At 33.7% G+C, this 16,904-nt stretch overlaps 1 protein-coding gene across 1 annotated transcript; it reads left to right on the forward strand.

Moving 5' to 3' along the window:
• Window positions 9,147-15,137, forward strand: LOC109831762 (rho GTPase-activating protein 2). The gene is made up of 5 exons (XM_020399168.1): window positions 9,147-9,304; window positions 11,489-11,609; window positions 11,686-11,805; window positions 12,642-12,872; window positions 14,452-15,137. The coding sequence occupies exons 1-5, from the start codon at window positions 9,162-9,164 to the stop codon at window positions 14,911-14,913; spliced, it is 1,077 nt and encodes a 358-aa protein (XP_020254757.1). The 5' UTR covers window positions 9,147-9,161; the 3' UTR covers window positions 14,914-15,137.

The following is a 16,904-nucleotide window of genomic DNA, read 5'->3' on the forward strand; positions in this document are numbered from 1 at the left end:
TGATTAATGTTACTTTTTATCCGCATCATTTTATATATGTGACTGATCCATGAGAACTGTGATTGATTTTGAAAATAGAAACATGAAACAATACCTGGGTTATGCATATGGGAACAAGAAAAGAGAAGATGGGAACATGATGGAATAGAAGTAGGAATGAAATGCTAATTCTTATTTTCATATTTGGGCGCATTTAGAGAATGAAACGGCAATAACAATTTTATTCTCATTCCCACGTTTGATATCATTTATTCACAAGTGAGAATAAAACTTAGTTTTCTAATAATGTCCTTACCAAAACACAGAATTTTAAAAATATTAAAATATTTTAAAAATGACTAAATCATTCATTTTTTGAGAAAAATAAGTTTTATAGAAATGATATTTATTTCACTCTCCTAGTAATTGCTAAACATTGTCTTTTATTAGTTATTGAAATAAACTTGCAGTAACCAATTCTTAAGAGAATTTTGTTCAACCTTTTGCTAATCATTCAGTAATTAGTCATGGATGGTTTATAGAGAGAAATGAAGAATTGTTTGTCTGGTGAACATGTTCTACACGTTTGGTGTTTGGTGTTAGAGATGCTCTATCGACTTTGGTGTTAGCAAAAATTTGTCGATAGAGCATCTCTAGTCGTCTTAAGAGGAGATTTATTAAAATTTTTGCTAATCATTAAATAATTAGCTAGAGATGCTCTATCGACAAAATTGAAGAATTGTTTCCAACTAATCTAACACCAAACACCAAATGTTAAATATTAGCTAACCTAATCGCCAATAGATTAGCTAACTGAGTCGCCAAAAGATAAAAAATTATTGTAAAGATTAGGTAAAAATTACCAACACATATAAATTTTAAAAAGAAACAATGGTTACCTTATCGAGTGGCGTCGAGGCGAAGACGAGATTTTTTCTTCTACGGACGTGATATCGAACTAGGGCAAGGTCGAACAAGTATTTTAATATTTTATATCTATTTATATATTTGTACGAGCAGCTACTAATATTTTTTATAAAAATTATTTCTTTATATGGGAATTTATATTTATTCGTATCTTTTAAGGAGTGTATAATCGAAAATTATTTGATTATTTTTATTTTCATTTAAGTGGGAATACTGATTCCTTATTAAATGGTTGGGAATGACAATTCTCACGTAAAGTGAGAACTGATAAGAAGTGGGAATAGCAATTCTAGCATCTAAAGATACATTGTATTTTTGATAGATATGAATAAAGAGATGGAATTACATTTCATTCCCACCCATTCCGGCGTACCAAAGGAGACGCAATCGTTTTGTGGTGGGATAACATACAAGACGATCCATTAATTGAAAAAGGCCCAATTCGAGCGAGGCTGTTAGAGCAACTCCAACCATTGGCTCTATTTTGGAGTCCCCACTAAAGCATATTCTAAGGAATATGCCAAAATAGAGCTTTGCAACTCCAACCACACTCCTCCATTTCCAACTCCTTTTCAATTTCTCTCCATTTAACAATTCTTTTACTTATTTTAAAAATATATAAAAATTATAAACTAATAATTAAATAGGCATAAGTGGATATCTAAAAGTAGTTAGTTAGTTTGAAGGGTAAATTAGGAATTTTTTGGGTGCATATTGATATATATATATACAGATTTTATATTTCAATATTAGTCTCATTTTGAAGGTATCGACGAGACATTTCCAATGATATTATTTTCATTAAAAATATTTAATATATATATATATATATCTCCGTTAAGACACTTCATATAAGTAAAGACTTTCTCTATCTTTGCGATCTAGTATTTAGCTACCATAGGATCAATACTTCTTTCGAAGGTAAAGCGATGCCAACCTCTGATACTCCACCGTATCACTTTGCTATCGAGAATGATCATTGTCTCGAGGTTCTTGCTATTGATTAATTTGTTGCTGCTGATCTTGTATCATAGTGGTGAGATTTTACATCACCGGTAGTATAGCATTTCCATTCATGTGATTCACTCCAGAACTAGATCCATGTGCATTTTTACCTCCAAATATTTACCCCAAAGTCTAGTTCAAATCACTATCCTGAGTTGAAGAAGTGCTCGTGTTGTTTCTAGTCATCTAGTTATAAAGCTAACAAACAAAATGTTAGTACTCACTAAAGGCAGCTCTAAAATTATTTCTAAACTTTTAAGCCTAGACATTTAAACCTAATCTTTGATATCACAACTTGTCACGACCCCAAAATGCGCAACATATTTTGAGATGCCTGACAATAGTAACACATGAATAGCACGTGCCTACCCTGTGGTTCACTTCCATAATTTAGATAAAACGTCACCTAAAAGAAACTTCAATGACATATAGAAGTCTCAGAGCAAAACAACATCACAACAAGATCACCCTAATGAGTCAAAAAACTCTTGTTATATAAACCCAAATATTACTCTTAAAATAACTGTAAACTCTCAGTATCAACACAGTCTTCTAGATCCTTCTAATATCTCCAAAACTCTAAGCCATAGATAGAGCCATCTAATTCTCATATAAAAAGATTAAAAATATTTGGGTAAGATTTCATTTTTGTGAGCAAATAACTTATCATTAACGGATCAGACAAGTTTATAATATTATCAATACTATATTTAATAAGTTGCTATCAAAAGTACAATTTGAGAAATATATAGGATTTCGAACAAAAGAAACTTTCATGAATAACATGTGACAATATCATAAAAGATTATTTGCAAATTTTAAGAACTAATATGAATGAGAACAAAATATGTTTAAATTATAAAAATCACACTTTGCGAAACATCCACAATTGCCACAATAAGACTGCGAAAGTTATAGCCCAATAGCATGAGAATACACATCGAATCACTATAGGTCATCAACCCAGGGACAAAATGTACCTAGTACTACTAGAGATTGCCCAAAAGCCACTTCACTTTTTCCCAAAAAGGTAACTTTAACACTACTCGGTACATTCGATACATATGGTAGATTTAAACAGATCACTTCACTGCATAGTGGACTTATGAGGATTTTACCATTTTAAAATAAATTCTTTTCACTCAAAATATCATTTACAATTTTATTTGTTCAAAAAGTCATATAATATTCTTTAACACTTTTGTAGACTTTCTCATATATTTTTCATAAAAATAGAATATTCAAGAATCTGTACTAGTTAAATTATATTTGTTAAATATACAACATTTTAATAATATCATATGAACAGTAATTTTAAAACATATTCTCAATAGTTTGCATATTAGATAATACTTATCTTGTTATAGATAAATAATTACTCAACATAAAATTCTTTATTAATTTTTCTATGATTGAAATAGAAATAGCATGTCTGATCCAATAGTTTATCTTTACTAAAATAAGACTACTATATGTGATAGACCTTTTTTATACCAAAAATATTTAAAAAAGAACTAATAATAAGAAATCTGTTCACCTTAAGAATCTTCAACACTTTTGGAGAACCATAATCCAAAAACCTACTTCTTGATCAAACCTATAAGTATACAATAAGTATAAACTTTCTAATACTAAAAAAATGTCCTTAACATACCTTTGTATTCTTTATTCAGGGATATCCCACTATGAACCTTTTTTTTCTCTCAATTTTTAGTATCATGGACTTAAAACACTATTTCCAAAAATAAAGTGGGAATAGCAATTCTAGCATCTAAAGATACATTGTATTTTTGATAGATATGAATAAAGAGATGGAATTACATTTCATTCCCACCCATTCCGGCGTACCAAAGGAGACGCAATCGTTTTGTGGTGGGATAACATACAAGACGATCCATTAATTGAAAAAGGCCCAATTCGAGCGAGGCTGTTAGAGCAACTCCAACCATTGGCTCTATTTTGGAGTCCCCACTAAAGCATATTCTAAGGAATATGCCAAAATAGAGCTTTGCAACTCCAACCACACTCCTCCATTTCCAACTCCTTTTCAATTTCTCTCCATTTAACAATTCTTTTACTTATTTTAAAAATATATAAAAATTATAAACTAATAATTAAATAGACATAAGTGGATATCTAAAAGTAGTTAGTTAGTTTGAAGGGTAAATTAGGAATTTTTTGGGTGAATATTGATATATATATACAGATTTTATATTTCAATATTAGTCTCATTTTGAAGGTATCGACGAGACATTTCCAATGATATTATTTTCATTAAAAATATTTAATATATATATATATATATATATATTTTTTAAATAAGTAAAAAATAATAATGGGACACAAGTGGAATAATGAAATGTTGTTAAGGAGATTGAGAGTTAATATTGACATTTTTAAGGGGGAATAGTGAAATAGAGGGGGCTGCATATTTGGAGAAAAAACTCCAAATATGCAGCTGGGGGGTTGGGTTTGCAGCCGAGCTCCAAAATTTAGAGCTCGGTTGGACTTCAACCGAGCTGCATTTTGGAGAAATGCAGCTCGGTTGGAGCTGCTCTAATGTGAGTATTTTAAAGCATGAAAAAGTACAAGGCTTAATTGTAATTATATTTGAGCTATATGTATTTTTTTTTATATCTCTCATTAAAGTTCTGATCATGTTGAATGTGAGGGCGGAAAAAAGTATTACTACGTTTACATATATCGTGACAATATTGTTATAAATTACTCTTTATGCGATTTGGGCGAATGTCTGAAGGCGAAGATGGGTATTAATAAGATTATGTTGACTAATAGTTCTAATACCCGGTTGGGTCCTATTTCCCTATTTTTATTTATTTATTTTTTAATTTTTTTTTTGAAAAGAACCTTCTAATTCATTTCAATTAACATATAGAAAACTTTGTAATTTTTATCTGCCGGCTTTCTCACCAACGTAAATGCAGGTCATCGACACGTGTGATGTGGCGGTATTCATTAAAAATGAGACTTCATCAAAATATAGAGTCTAATGTCGATTAAAGAGTGATTTCTCCATTTAATGCTTAGTAGATTAGACTAAATGCTACCAAGAGCATCTCCAACAACTTCCTCATCTTCTTGAAATACTCAATTTTGGGGAATATAGAGCTTTTTTTTTGTCCAACAGATTCCCCATCTCATTCCCCAAAATAGGGAAGGAGGAGAAAAAATTATGAGGTTTACCCAAATCTGCAGCATTCTCCAAAATTTTGGGGAGAGCTTTATTATTGTAATAAATACGATTTTTTAAAATGGGGAAACTGTTGGAGTTGGAGCAAAAATAATTTGGAGAATATGACTTTTGTTTCTCCATTTTGGAGAAAATTTTAGGGAAGCTGTTGGAGATGCTCTAATCGTGAGATTTGGTGTTAAAAGATCAAAAGGACACGATGTCTTTTTCTAATATTTGTATTTATGCTAATGGTTTTTACATGAAAATCATGTCAACTTTTATCTAAATTGATAGTTATCACTTTTTCTTTTTCTTTTTTCAATCAAAAACACATTTTACTTACATGCATGTTTGCATTATCATACCAAACCGAGTTTTCAGCACAAACAAGACATGGGCTTCCCATTTTACCCCCACTTAAAGCGTGTGCATAGCACGTGTAGTCTAATGTGTTATAAAAATATGGGTTTTTTCAATATTAGTCCCCACATCATAATATAAAAGATTTGGGGAGTAATATTTAAAAAACCCTTATTTTTTATAATTAATTAGGATGCACGTGTTTTGCACGTGCTTGGGTGAGGGTATTCATGAAAGTTCATATTTTTTTTATAGCTAAAAACTCAATTTGGTGTGAAATTACAAATATGTATGTAAGTAAATATGGTTTTGACAAAAAGAAGAAGAAAGCAAAATATGGTAATTATCGATTTGACAAAAGTTAAAGTGATTTTCATGTAAAAACTCTATGCTAATGCTAGATTATAAACTCTATGCTACTTTAGTAAATATGAGTAACATAAACTTAGAAAGTCATGATTTACTACTTAAATTCATGAGAAATATATCGTAATTTTTCTTTTTTATTAAAAAATAGGATGAAAATTATAGTTTAGCTACAAATGTAACGTTATTTAAAAATGTAGTAGCCATCGGGTAAAATTTTTATTGTCGTGCTTATTAAAACTGTTTCTGCTTTTAAGGAGGTGCTTTTTAAAAGCAACTTCATGATGCTTTTAACAGCAGTTTCTGCTTTTTTAGTTTATATAACATATATACCTTTTATCCTTTAACAATAATCATTAAACATAGTTCTATTAAACACCTTAACTGTTTTTTAAATAATTTTTAATATTTCATTACTAAATAGTTATTTTCAGCCACTTATATAAATTACTTTTATAAATAATTTATTATAGCGCTACTCAAACTGTGAAAATTCTATCAGAGCTATTCAAGTTGAAGAAATAAAGGCCCAGTACAGTGCATTTAAAAAAAAAAAATCAAATTCTAGATCAAATCTCCAGTGCTTCGAGCTCAATCTGTTCCTCGCACGAGGAACAATCTCAAAAGAAAAACATGACACCATTCGCAGCTCCTCAACCGTACGGCCCATTAATTCAACGGAGCCCACATAAAAATTTAAAAACAAAGTTCCTGCGGATCATCATACCGCTCTTTGCCGGGGACACCAACGTCATTTACTAGTAACGGAAATGAAACAGAGCCCCCCCGCTCGAAAACTCGGGCACCGAAGCGAAGTCGATTAAAGTTTTGACGCTGTCTCGATTTCTGCCCCTGCAGCTCCGTATTATTATCGGTAATGCCACTAACCTTATCTAATTACGATGCCGCCAATTAAAAGTGCGATAACCTAAGCGGTCAGCACGGAGCCCACAGCACAAATAGTAGATTACGGAAACACCCCTGCGTTAAAAGTCGTGCTAATTGGGTTTGGATCCTTGGTTTGCATTGGATTTTGGAGGATTCAAAGGTTGGATTCTTTTGCTTTTTTTTTTGGATTCTGGCGTGGCTTGTGGATTCAGCGGTTTTTGACTTTTTTTTTTCCAGAGTTTTTGGTTTTTGTGGGAGATAAGGTTGTTTAGAGAAGTAGTGCATAAAATATAGGTTATTAATAATTTTGTTGTAGTTACATGATATTGCAGATGTTTCAAATAAGAGGGAGAAACCTTTACATCGTGCGTTTCGAGTGAAACAATGTACAGGTTGATGACATGCAATTACAAATTTTGATCTATGTTCTTAGTGGCTGGCTTGTAGTTTTAAAAGGACTTCGACTTACTGTCCTTGCAACCGACATGCAGTCTTGAACCGACTTCGACACACGGTCTTCGCGACCAATGGACAGTCTTAAAATAGAACTCTGCTCTACGATGTTATGCTGCTGAAATTTGAAATGAAGAGCCAATGTAGGGGAAAAAAATACAATAATAATGTCAAACAAAAATATAAACCAACATATTGATGTATGAATACTTTACATGCAACCTCTTAGTTGATTAAAAATTATACACCGAAAGAATCAAAAGAACACTCAGTAGAAGAGAATACATCTGCATTAAAAATCGATGGAACTCCAGATTTCATAGTTTGGATTATTAGGTTTTGATATTCTACAAGGGAGATATATTAAATGCTTTAAATTTGGTGGAATCATTGGATTCAAGAGTGTAACATATTACACGTGGATCATGTATTTTTGGGTTCATATGACTTATATTGAGTTTTGTTTGTAGTGTGAGAAGCATAGTTTATCGTTTAAAATGACTGATAATTTGGATTTTTTTTCTTAAAAAAGATATATATAATTTGGAATTTTACTTGAATACGTTCAACATTGTCACCAATCTATAGCTTTTAAATTTTGATTATTTTCAAAATGATAAGGTTCGACAGGATTCCGAGGGTTGAATTTGACTAATACATTCCATGGACTTTGTCCTTTTAAATGAAAAGAGACGTTGAGCCGAGCAGGAGAGTTGACAAGAAGTAAGAGTATTAAAATGAATGATATACATTTTAAAATATGTACAATTAGCATTATAGATCAATATAAAATAGAATGGGAAATTCTAGTGGAGTGAATGCTTATTGACACTCGCTCTTGTTGCATGATTGTATCATAGAAATTGCTAAGTGTAAATTATTTTTGAGAGGACATCATGTGTTTCGACTAGCTAAATTTAAGCATTATAACGCCAACCCGACCCAGGTCTCATGAATGCCGGCTTCCTTCCTTAAAGCACTTTGAGACCTAAGGTGACAAAATGAATCCGAGACGGAAGGTATCCTCACCCGAGCTTTCTCTTAAAAGCCCGAGACGAAAGACATCCTCACTCGGGCTCTCTCGAAGGACCAAGACGAAAGGCATCTCCACTTGGATCCGACGACACATCTTCAACCACGGAGGGAACCTATCTGCTTTGTCTTCTCGATGGCGTTAGCTAGTCACCGTTGCATTAAATGCATGGTCAGAGCCATCATCACTCTCCCGCTGAAGTCATAATGACTTATCAGACCACGTCAGGACCTTAGCTATTTTATCGCCGTCACATTAGATTGCACTTATGTAATCCAATTATAGGGCAAGCGCCACTAAACAGTTGCTCCGCTAGAGTTTCTGAAAATAAATTATACATAATAATCACATTTATCACTCATACACAATATTTACCATATTCTTATAATCTATTATTAACCTCATTTATCAAGTAAAACTTGCCCCCCTTCCTTTAACGACCTCTTTTTCATCAAGATTAGTGAGCATCTTCGCTGGGGAAAAAGAGAGGAGACAATCCGGGTCGGGTTAATATCACTCCACACCCGAAACCTCCTATGCCCTACACACTTCAATCAATAAGGGCAATACAGTAAATGCAACCGACCATCAACTGTCCCTTTCAATAAGAAGTTCCCTGCCAAAAAAAAAATTTCAAAATTTTTCTCGTGGCCGTTTGAACTCCACTTTAAACCCCCTCCTTCAAAAATTTCAAATCAAATCAAACCCTAACCCTGACACCCAACCCATGGCCGGGGTCCATGGCGCGGGGTCATGCTCGCTCTCCTCGCAGCTGGCTCGCCCGCCGAGGCGGCGGCCACATCAGCGCGCCCGCGGCCTCCTCGGCAACGGCGGTACAAAACGGGCAGCTCTCGCATCATAGACCGTTGCTCCTGCGATGCGATCATGGGGGGGGGGGCAGGAGGTGCCGTGGTGTCCTGCAGAGTGGAACGGGCCGGCGAGGGGATTGACGACGTCATGGAGATCCCGCCGGCGATGGAGATCGGGTGGCCCACCGACGTCAAGCACGTGGCGCACGTGACCTTCGATAGGTTTAACGGGTTCCTTGGGTTGCCGGTGGAGTTTGAGGTCGAGATCCCGGGGAGAGTTCCGAGTGCGAGGTACAGATTGTGAAAAAAACTGGGTTTTTTTCTTCTTTTTTTTTGCATATATACTCCTCAAATCAGCCCTATACTTTAAAATAACAAGATTTAGGTGGGTAAAGTTGCAAGTATGGTTGAATTGGTGATTTTTCTTGAAGTTTTGAACTTTTGGGCTGAAATGTATATAGTTGGGGTGTTAAAGTTTGTGTTTTTAGGTGGAATTGAGCTGATTCTTTTGCTTTGCACTCATTTTCATAGAATTTGTGTTATATTTGGGAATGAGCTGCCTTGGTTATGGTACACTTAAAATCTTAGTAAAATCTGACGAGGGTTCTTTTTCAATTTCCTATGGTTCTAAAGTTGTTTTGAGCATCATTTTTCGTCTTGTGAGTTTTTAAAACTTGCTGATATAACGAGGAGATAAATTTATTTGTTCGGCGCTTGCTTTTTTCTGTGTTTTTCTACTCATGATAAGTTGATTGTACCAAAAAAAAAAAGTAAAAAGTGGTTAAAATTCTAAAGGTAAATTGAATTGAATTAGAGCCTTCACTAGCTTTCTCGCTTTTTTGGTTAGTTGACACTCTCTGACACCGCAACATATTTTTTTTGGATAGTTGACCACTTTAACTTGATCTTTGTGCTTTTAAACCTCATATAGAAGTTAATAGCGATTCCATTATTTGCACATGAGATAATACTGGTAAAAATCTAACTGCACAGTAACTAGTTGTTATGTTTTTTTTTGTAAAAAAATGACTTGCCATAGATTCGGCACAATTGGTGTTGTAAAAATCAGCTCTTTTTTTTTGTTTTTTGTTTTTTTGGGTATCTTAGGCTCCTAACAGAGGGGTCCAACTATATCCACTCCTAAACAGTAACTTTGGGTGGTGGATGGACGAAATTGCCCTTTATTGTTAATTAAGCTTACATCGACCATTTGGACGAAATTGCCCTTTATTGTTAATTAAGCTTACATCGACCATTAAATGCTTCTCATTAAGGTTCATTAATTCGGTTCATTAATTCTGAGTCCACAGTCCTCTTTTCGCTGCTGAGCATAATCGGACACCGGACACTGTGTCCGGTGGGTTATGAATTTTTTTATTTTGTTTTATTAACTAATTCCATTTTAATTGTGTATTTAAAATCCGTGTTAGACTATAATCCGTGTCGGTTTATAATCCGTGGGTCATAAATTTTTTTTAAGTGTTATTAAAAAAATCATTGAAGTGTTATAAAAAAAATTAATCCATTATAATCCGTGGGTCATAAAAAATCATTGAAGTGTTATTAAAAAAATTAATTTTTTTAGAACATATATAAATGTTGGTTTAATTTTAATATAATTTGAATTTTTAAAATCGTTAATAAAATTTGTTTAAGTGTTTGAAATGTTTGAAGTGTTAGACTATAATGAAGGATAATAATAAAATTTATTAGAAAATCAAAGTATTAATCTACTCAACGAAATACATCAATTGTTTTTTCGATCCTAATTAATTGTTCTTTCTTCTTCTTGTTGATGCTCGACGTTCTCCATCTTCATTGTGGAGACGGTTAAAGTGACCGATCGAGAATGCAAATTGTGCATCTAAACCATCTGCAGATTTGTCGTGATGGTCGTTCCAGTAAAATGCTATGGGTGGTACCGGATGATCCCCTGGTTTCATATGCAACTGGAAAAAAATCCCAAGAAACAAATCCAGTTAGTGCTAAAATCGAGTATTAATTATGTTGCATTTAATAACACAACATATCCCAAGAAACAAATCCGGTTAGTGCTAAAATCGAGTATTAATTACGTTGCATTTAATAACACAACATATCCCAAGAAACAAATCCGGTTAGTGCTAAAATCGAGTATTAATTACGTTGCATTTAATAACACAAAGACATTTAATAACACAAGGGCAACAAAAGGGTATTTTTGGCAATCCAACTCCCAAAATTACTGTTTGGGAGTGGATATAGCAAATGTGCTAACAGAGATGGTGTAAAAATAGTAGAAGAAGAGTCAACACTCAAGATATTAACTTTCCTTGGTACTTTTTAGTGCCAAATCTTGGTTATGACTATAAACTACATAAACCCATAAATTATGTCTCTGTTTGAGCAATTTATTCCTGTAGTCATTAAATCTTCTTATAAAAAAGTTTGTCGCGATACTTGATTATATATGGAATTTGCTTTTATTTTTTGCAGCGCAAGTGTATTCGGCGTCTCAGCAGAATCTATGCAGTGTTGTTACGATTCCAAAGGCAATAGTGTGCCGACAATCCTCTTACTCATGCAGGAAAGGTTATATACACAAGGGGGACTCAAGGTACTAAGTCTTTGTAAAAAATGCATGTTTTATTGATTATGCACAATAAGTGAATATGTGGTATGACACTTAACAGGCAGAAGGAATTTTTCGAATAAATCCGGAGAACAGCCAGGAGGAGCATGTGAGAGAGCAGCTCAATAGGGGAATTGTGCCAGATGATATTGATGTTCATTGCTTGGCTGGCCTTATTAAGGTATTGTTGCAGTTTGTCATCTATGTAACTGAAACCTGAACTTCAACGTAGCTATTATATGTAGAAACGGTTTTAACATTTGGCTCTTTTTCATTTTGGATATTTGATGCGTGGAAAGAGAGAAAAACAGTAATGACAAAGGACAATATGCTAATTGCTTATACTGGAAAGAAAATTCTGGACGACCTATTGATTGTTTGATAACATTTGGCTCTTTTTCATCTTGCTCTTTTTCAGTTATATCTCACAAAGTTATCATATCTTGAATACAGAAGAATTCACTTGTCTCCTAGCAAAACAAGATATGGGAATGAAAACGTTTTCTTGTGCCTCTACAAAATTCCGATTCACGCACATTATTAACTTTGTTTCTTATTTCAACAACAGCAATGACCACATAACATTTATGCCAAAGTTTCTTATTGAGACGTACTTATCTTTTTGTCTGAGGATTTACATTATAAATATTTCTTCATGAAGTGAATGAAGTTTAGTCAGGGAAATTTACAGTGACGTAAGTTTCCTCTTTGTGAATATTATTCTAGTTGATATTCTGCTATGCCTTGTCCACTTTTTTCAAGAACGAGGACACTGTGTTCTCATGATTTACTACAGCAATAAGAAAAGTGATACTTCTTTTGCGAAGAAGAAAAAGTATACTGATTAATCACATAAGATTACACAACATATTATTGATTAATAATATTTTAATACTTATACTTAATAGCAACAGAGAATTTTAAGTTTTCTTTTATAAATTATCAATTTTAGTTATTAGACGCGTATACTTAAAAGTTAAAAGTACAAGGAACATAAACTGATATCATAATGGGCAGGCCTGGTTCAGAGAACTTCCAGAAGGGGTTCTTGATGGTCTTTCTCCGGAACAAGTTCTTCAGTGTAACACAGAGGAAGAATTTGTCGAGCTCGTGAAGCTTCTTCCACCAACACCAACTGCCCTCCTAAATTGGGCTGTCAATCTCATGGCTGATGTCGTTGAAGAAGAAGAACTCAACAAGATGAATGCGCGAAACATTGCCATGGTCTTTGCACCAAATATGACTCAGGTGAATAGAATGCGTTACAGCTAGACTTCCATTACTTTTAAGAAACTAAATAGTAAATACATATCCAAGTGAAAGAAGCAATACATATTTTAGTAGTTCTAATGATTTAAGTATTTAAAAAGGGGGTAATCTCACAAAACTATCGTGAACTTCGGATGGTTTTGCACATAATTATAATAAGCTGTTTTATTAAGCTTTTTTTGTTTAAAGAAAACTATCAGCAACTATCAAAACAGCAGAAAAGTTCATTGAAACTTTTTGCTAACGGCATCAGTGGCTTGGATAAATTTTTTGAACTACTCTTGAGAAAGGTAGAATATTGGGGGGTACTGTTGAAGATATATAATGTTCAAAAGGGAAAACTTTTTCCAAATTATGTCGCGTACGATCTATGTTGCATGGGTATGGGTACCAATACAGAATATTGGGTAGTACTGTTGAAGATATATAATGTTCAAAAGGGAAAACTTTTTCCAAATTATGTCACGTACGATCTATGTTGCATGGGTATGGGTACCAATACAGGTACGTGACATGACAAATTTGTAAAACGTACGTAGGGTACAAGAACACGGCTATATAAATATTTATATACACATATTAGATTAGCACTAATAATTTATATGTAAACAAGGATGAGAATTAAAATTCCTGTAACATTCTCATGTTTCTTTTATTATGTGGACTATAAATTGAAAAATTACTAGTTTTTGAAATAGACATCAAAACGACCCTTAGAAATCATGACAAGTACTTTAAATTAAAACATGTAATGTAAAATTGAGTACATGCCCAAATAACTATACCCATATATGTAAAAGGAGTGTTCAAGAAGTTTGGGTACGGGTATGGGACAGGTACATGTCGGGTATGGACTAGAAGTACCCAGGTAACATAGCACACGATGCGAATTAAAATTCCTATAACATTCTCATGTTTCTTTTATTATGTGGACTATAAATTGAAAAATTACTAGTTTTTGAAATAGACATCCAAACGACCCTTAGAAATCATGACAAGTACTTTAAATTGAAACATGTAATGTAAAATTGAGTACATGCTCGAATAACTATACCCATATATGTAAGGAGTGTTCAAGAAGTTTGGGTACGGGTATGGGACAGGTACATGTCGGGTATGGACTAGAAGTACCCAGGTAACATAGCACACGATGCACATTACAACTTACCCTAGCAAGCATGGCAGTTTAGTGAGAAAAAAATATTCTCCGTAGCTTTGTCTAATAGAAAGTTTGTTAGATTTATTCAAACCCCTGAAAGTTCGTGGTACGTTTGTGAAATTTACCCTTTGATTAAACTAAGCAAACAATACAGCAAACTCAACAAAGGAGTAAAATCATTCTTTGTTCTTCTTCGTTTCATTAAAAGAAGAGATTGTTCGCAATGTTTTTTCAGCGAAAAGCATAGAAGCAGAAGAAAACATTTTCTTACTTGTTTCTCAAGGTCCTGAGTTTATCACTCTTTTTCATACATGTTCTTAAAAGTTACATCCATGGATTTACTAATGAAAATGAAGCCTAAAAGAACTAAAAGAATGTCCCCTTGATTTCTTTTATCAGATGTCAGATCCTTTGACAGCTTTGATGCATGCTGTCCAAGTGATGAACCTGCTCAAAGCTCTAATCCTAAAAACCCTAAGAGAGCGCGAAGAGGAAAATTTAGAAGGAGAGTACTCCACCTTCTCCTCTTCACCTTCGTCAGAGCAACAATGTGAATATGACCTTGACAGCGAGCAAGCAATGGAGTTGAGCAGCGAGCCAAAGGAAGTCACTTCTGATGACTGCAAAGTTAAGTACTACATCAATACTCAGTACGACGAAGATGACACCATGAATGACATCGAAGATTGCTTCTTGAAACGATTAGAATGGAGAGGATGTGTTGAAGATCTCATTAGAGATAGCATTAGCCTTGACTTGCAACCTGAATCAAAGAGTACTAATTCGGAAGATGAGCAAGTGAAAATGGTACAGGATGCAAGTGAAACATCTAACTTGGCTATTTGCCTTAAGACCTACTGACTGGAATCTCTATTGGCTTCATTACAATAGTTGTATATTAGACGATCAACATGGGGTTGAGTGTTTATTAGATTGTTTGGTTTGAGATTGTGATGGCTTTTGTTCAGCTTCAAGCTGAATTTTGATTGTGTTGTTTGGATGATGAAACAATCTCTTGGTGAAATTGTATGGATACTTGCTATTGTGATTTTAACATTGGCTTGTGGTGTTTGGATGATGAACAATTTTTGTTGTGTGATAAATGTTGCTAGCATGTGCTCAAACTATGGAAAGTTGCAGAGCAATAGGAATGAAGTATTCAGAACTCATCCAGTGATTATTTTCTGCAAAATTTCTAATAAGAGATTGTGTTGTAGGGCTAAACATAGGCTTGGTTTCACTATGTATGATTTTTGATGGTTGCAGAGTGAAATTAAGAAAAAGATACTTAGATCTCAGGATGGAGCCTTGTGTGTGTTTGGCAATTCAGTCACAATTGGGTCGCAACTGATCCTAGCGTAGTTCTATCTTAGACCAGTTTTAGTTTGGACCAGTTTGGACTAGGGAAAGGGTGGTCCAAGCTAAAACTCGTGACATAGTTTTTTGCCATACAAAAAATAATTCAAAACTGGTTTGGGTCAGTCTCGACATAAAAGGTTGCTAAGCACACCCTTAAAACAGTAAGCTACATACAATTGAAAATGTATGGTCTCTTAATAAATCAAGTTAATTCTTACTGCAATATCTGTGTGATCTTATCTATGGCCTGTAGGGAGAGAGAGAACCAATTCGAAGCTGCACAAAATATTAAAAAAATGCTTATAAACACTCTTAAAAGTTTCATCAATCTAAAATTTGCATAGTTTGCTATTTATAGTTAATATGAAAATTTTTAGCTCTTACTCCCCCATCTTCCTTAATTTCTAGAAGGGAAAACTGGTGGCTTGTGAATCTGACTGGGCCCACACAAAGAGTTTAGAAAACATTGAATCTGAGGCAAATTTCTCCCCCTGTTCTACTCTCAAGATTGGTAAGTGAGTTGGTGGTTAATTGAACCAACCAAATCTCTAAGTTGTTTAAGCAACCAACCATTGTTTGGTAGTTTATCTTTTGGGCAGACATAAAGTTTGAAAATTTTGTCTCTTTGGTGAAAATTAGAGCTCAAACAAGCAATTGACTTTGACTCCTCTCTTCTCGTGGACCAAACGTACACCAACAAATTCAGTGAAGAAGGAAAAAGAGCAAGGAGTTGTATCCATGAAATTTTGTGGTACAACTCTTTCTTAAAAAAAAAAAAGAGAGAATGAAAACTGAAATAAAAACAAATAATAATATAAAACCGACTTTATTAGAATTATATTCTACATATCATAAAGGTAATCTAATGAAATCAAGACAACAGTGATAGTTCACCTTTAATATGTTGCGTTCTAATTAATTTATTTATTTTTTTGATAATAAACTATCATGAACTTACATTTCAAAAAAAAAAAAAATAACTTCCATGATTTAACATCTCCTTTTACAAGCAAACCATTATTTTTGTTCTTAATTGAACAAGTAATCATCTAACAACTTTCCAAATTTCCAAATACTTAAAATCATAAAAAATTAGTAAAAATTGAAGGGGAAAAAAAACCTGAACTTATTATTAGTCAAGACATTGAAATGTACGTACAATGCTTTCTTCACTAAAACTTATATCCTAACACCAGCAATAGTACTCCTCAAACATACATCATAATACATACTCAAAAAAAAAAAAAAGGACAATTATAATTAAGTGCCCAAATTAATGCTTATGCTCTATGAACATTTCTTGCAAGCTACAACTAATATTTGAACCACATGATCCCTTACTCTGTATCCTTTAGGCAATCCTCCCAAAATAGCCTGTTGCTCTCCATCTCATCCTCCTCCTCCTCCTCATCCTCCTCCTTCTCGGTCGCAACCGCCACCACCTCATGTTCCGCGGCCCTCTCTAAAATCCATGCCCCCCAAGACATTGTTGC

This window comes from Asparagus officinalis, chromosome 2 (assembly GCF_001876935.1).
Source record: "Asparagus officinalis chromosome 2, Aspof.V1, whole genome shotgun sequence".
Lineage (NCBI taxonomy): Eukaryota > Viridiplantae > Streptophyta > Magnoliopsida > Asparagales > Asparagaceae > Asparagus > Asparagus officinalis.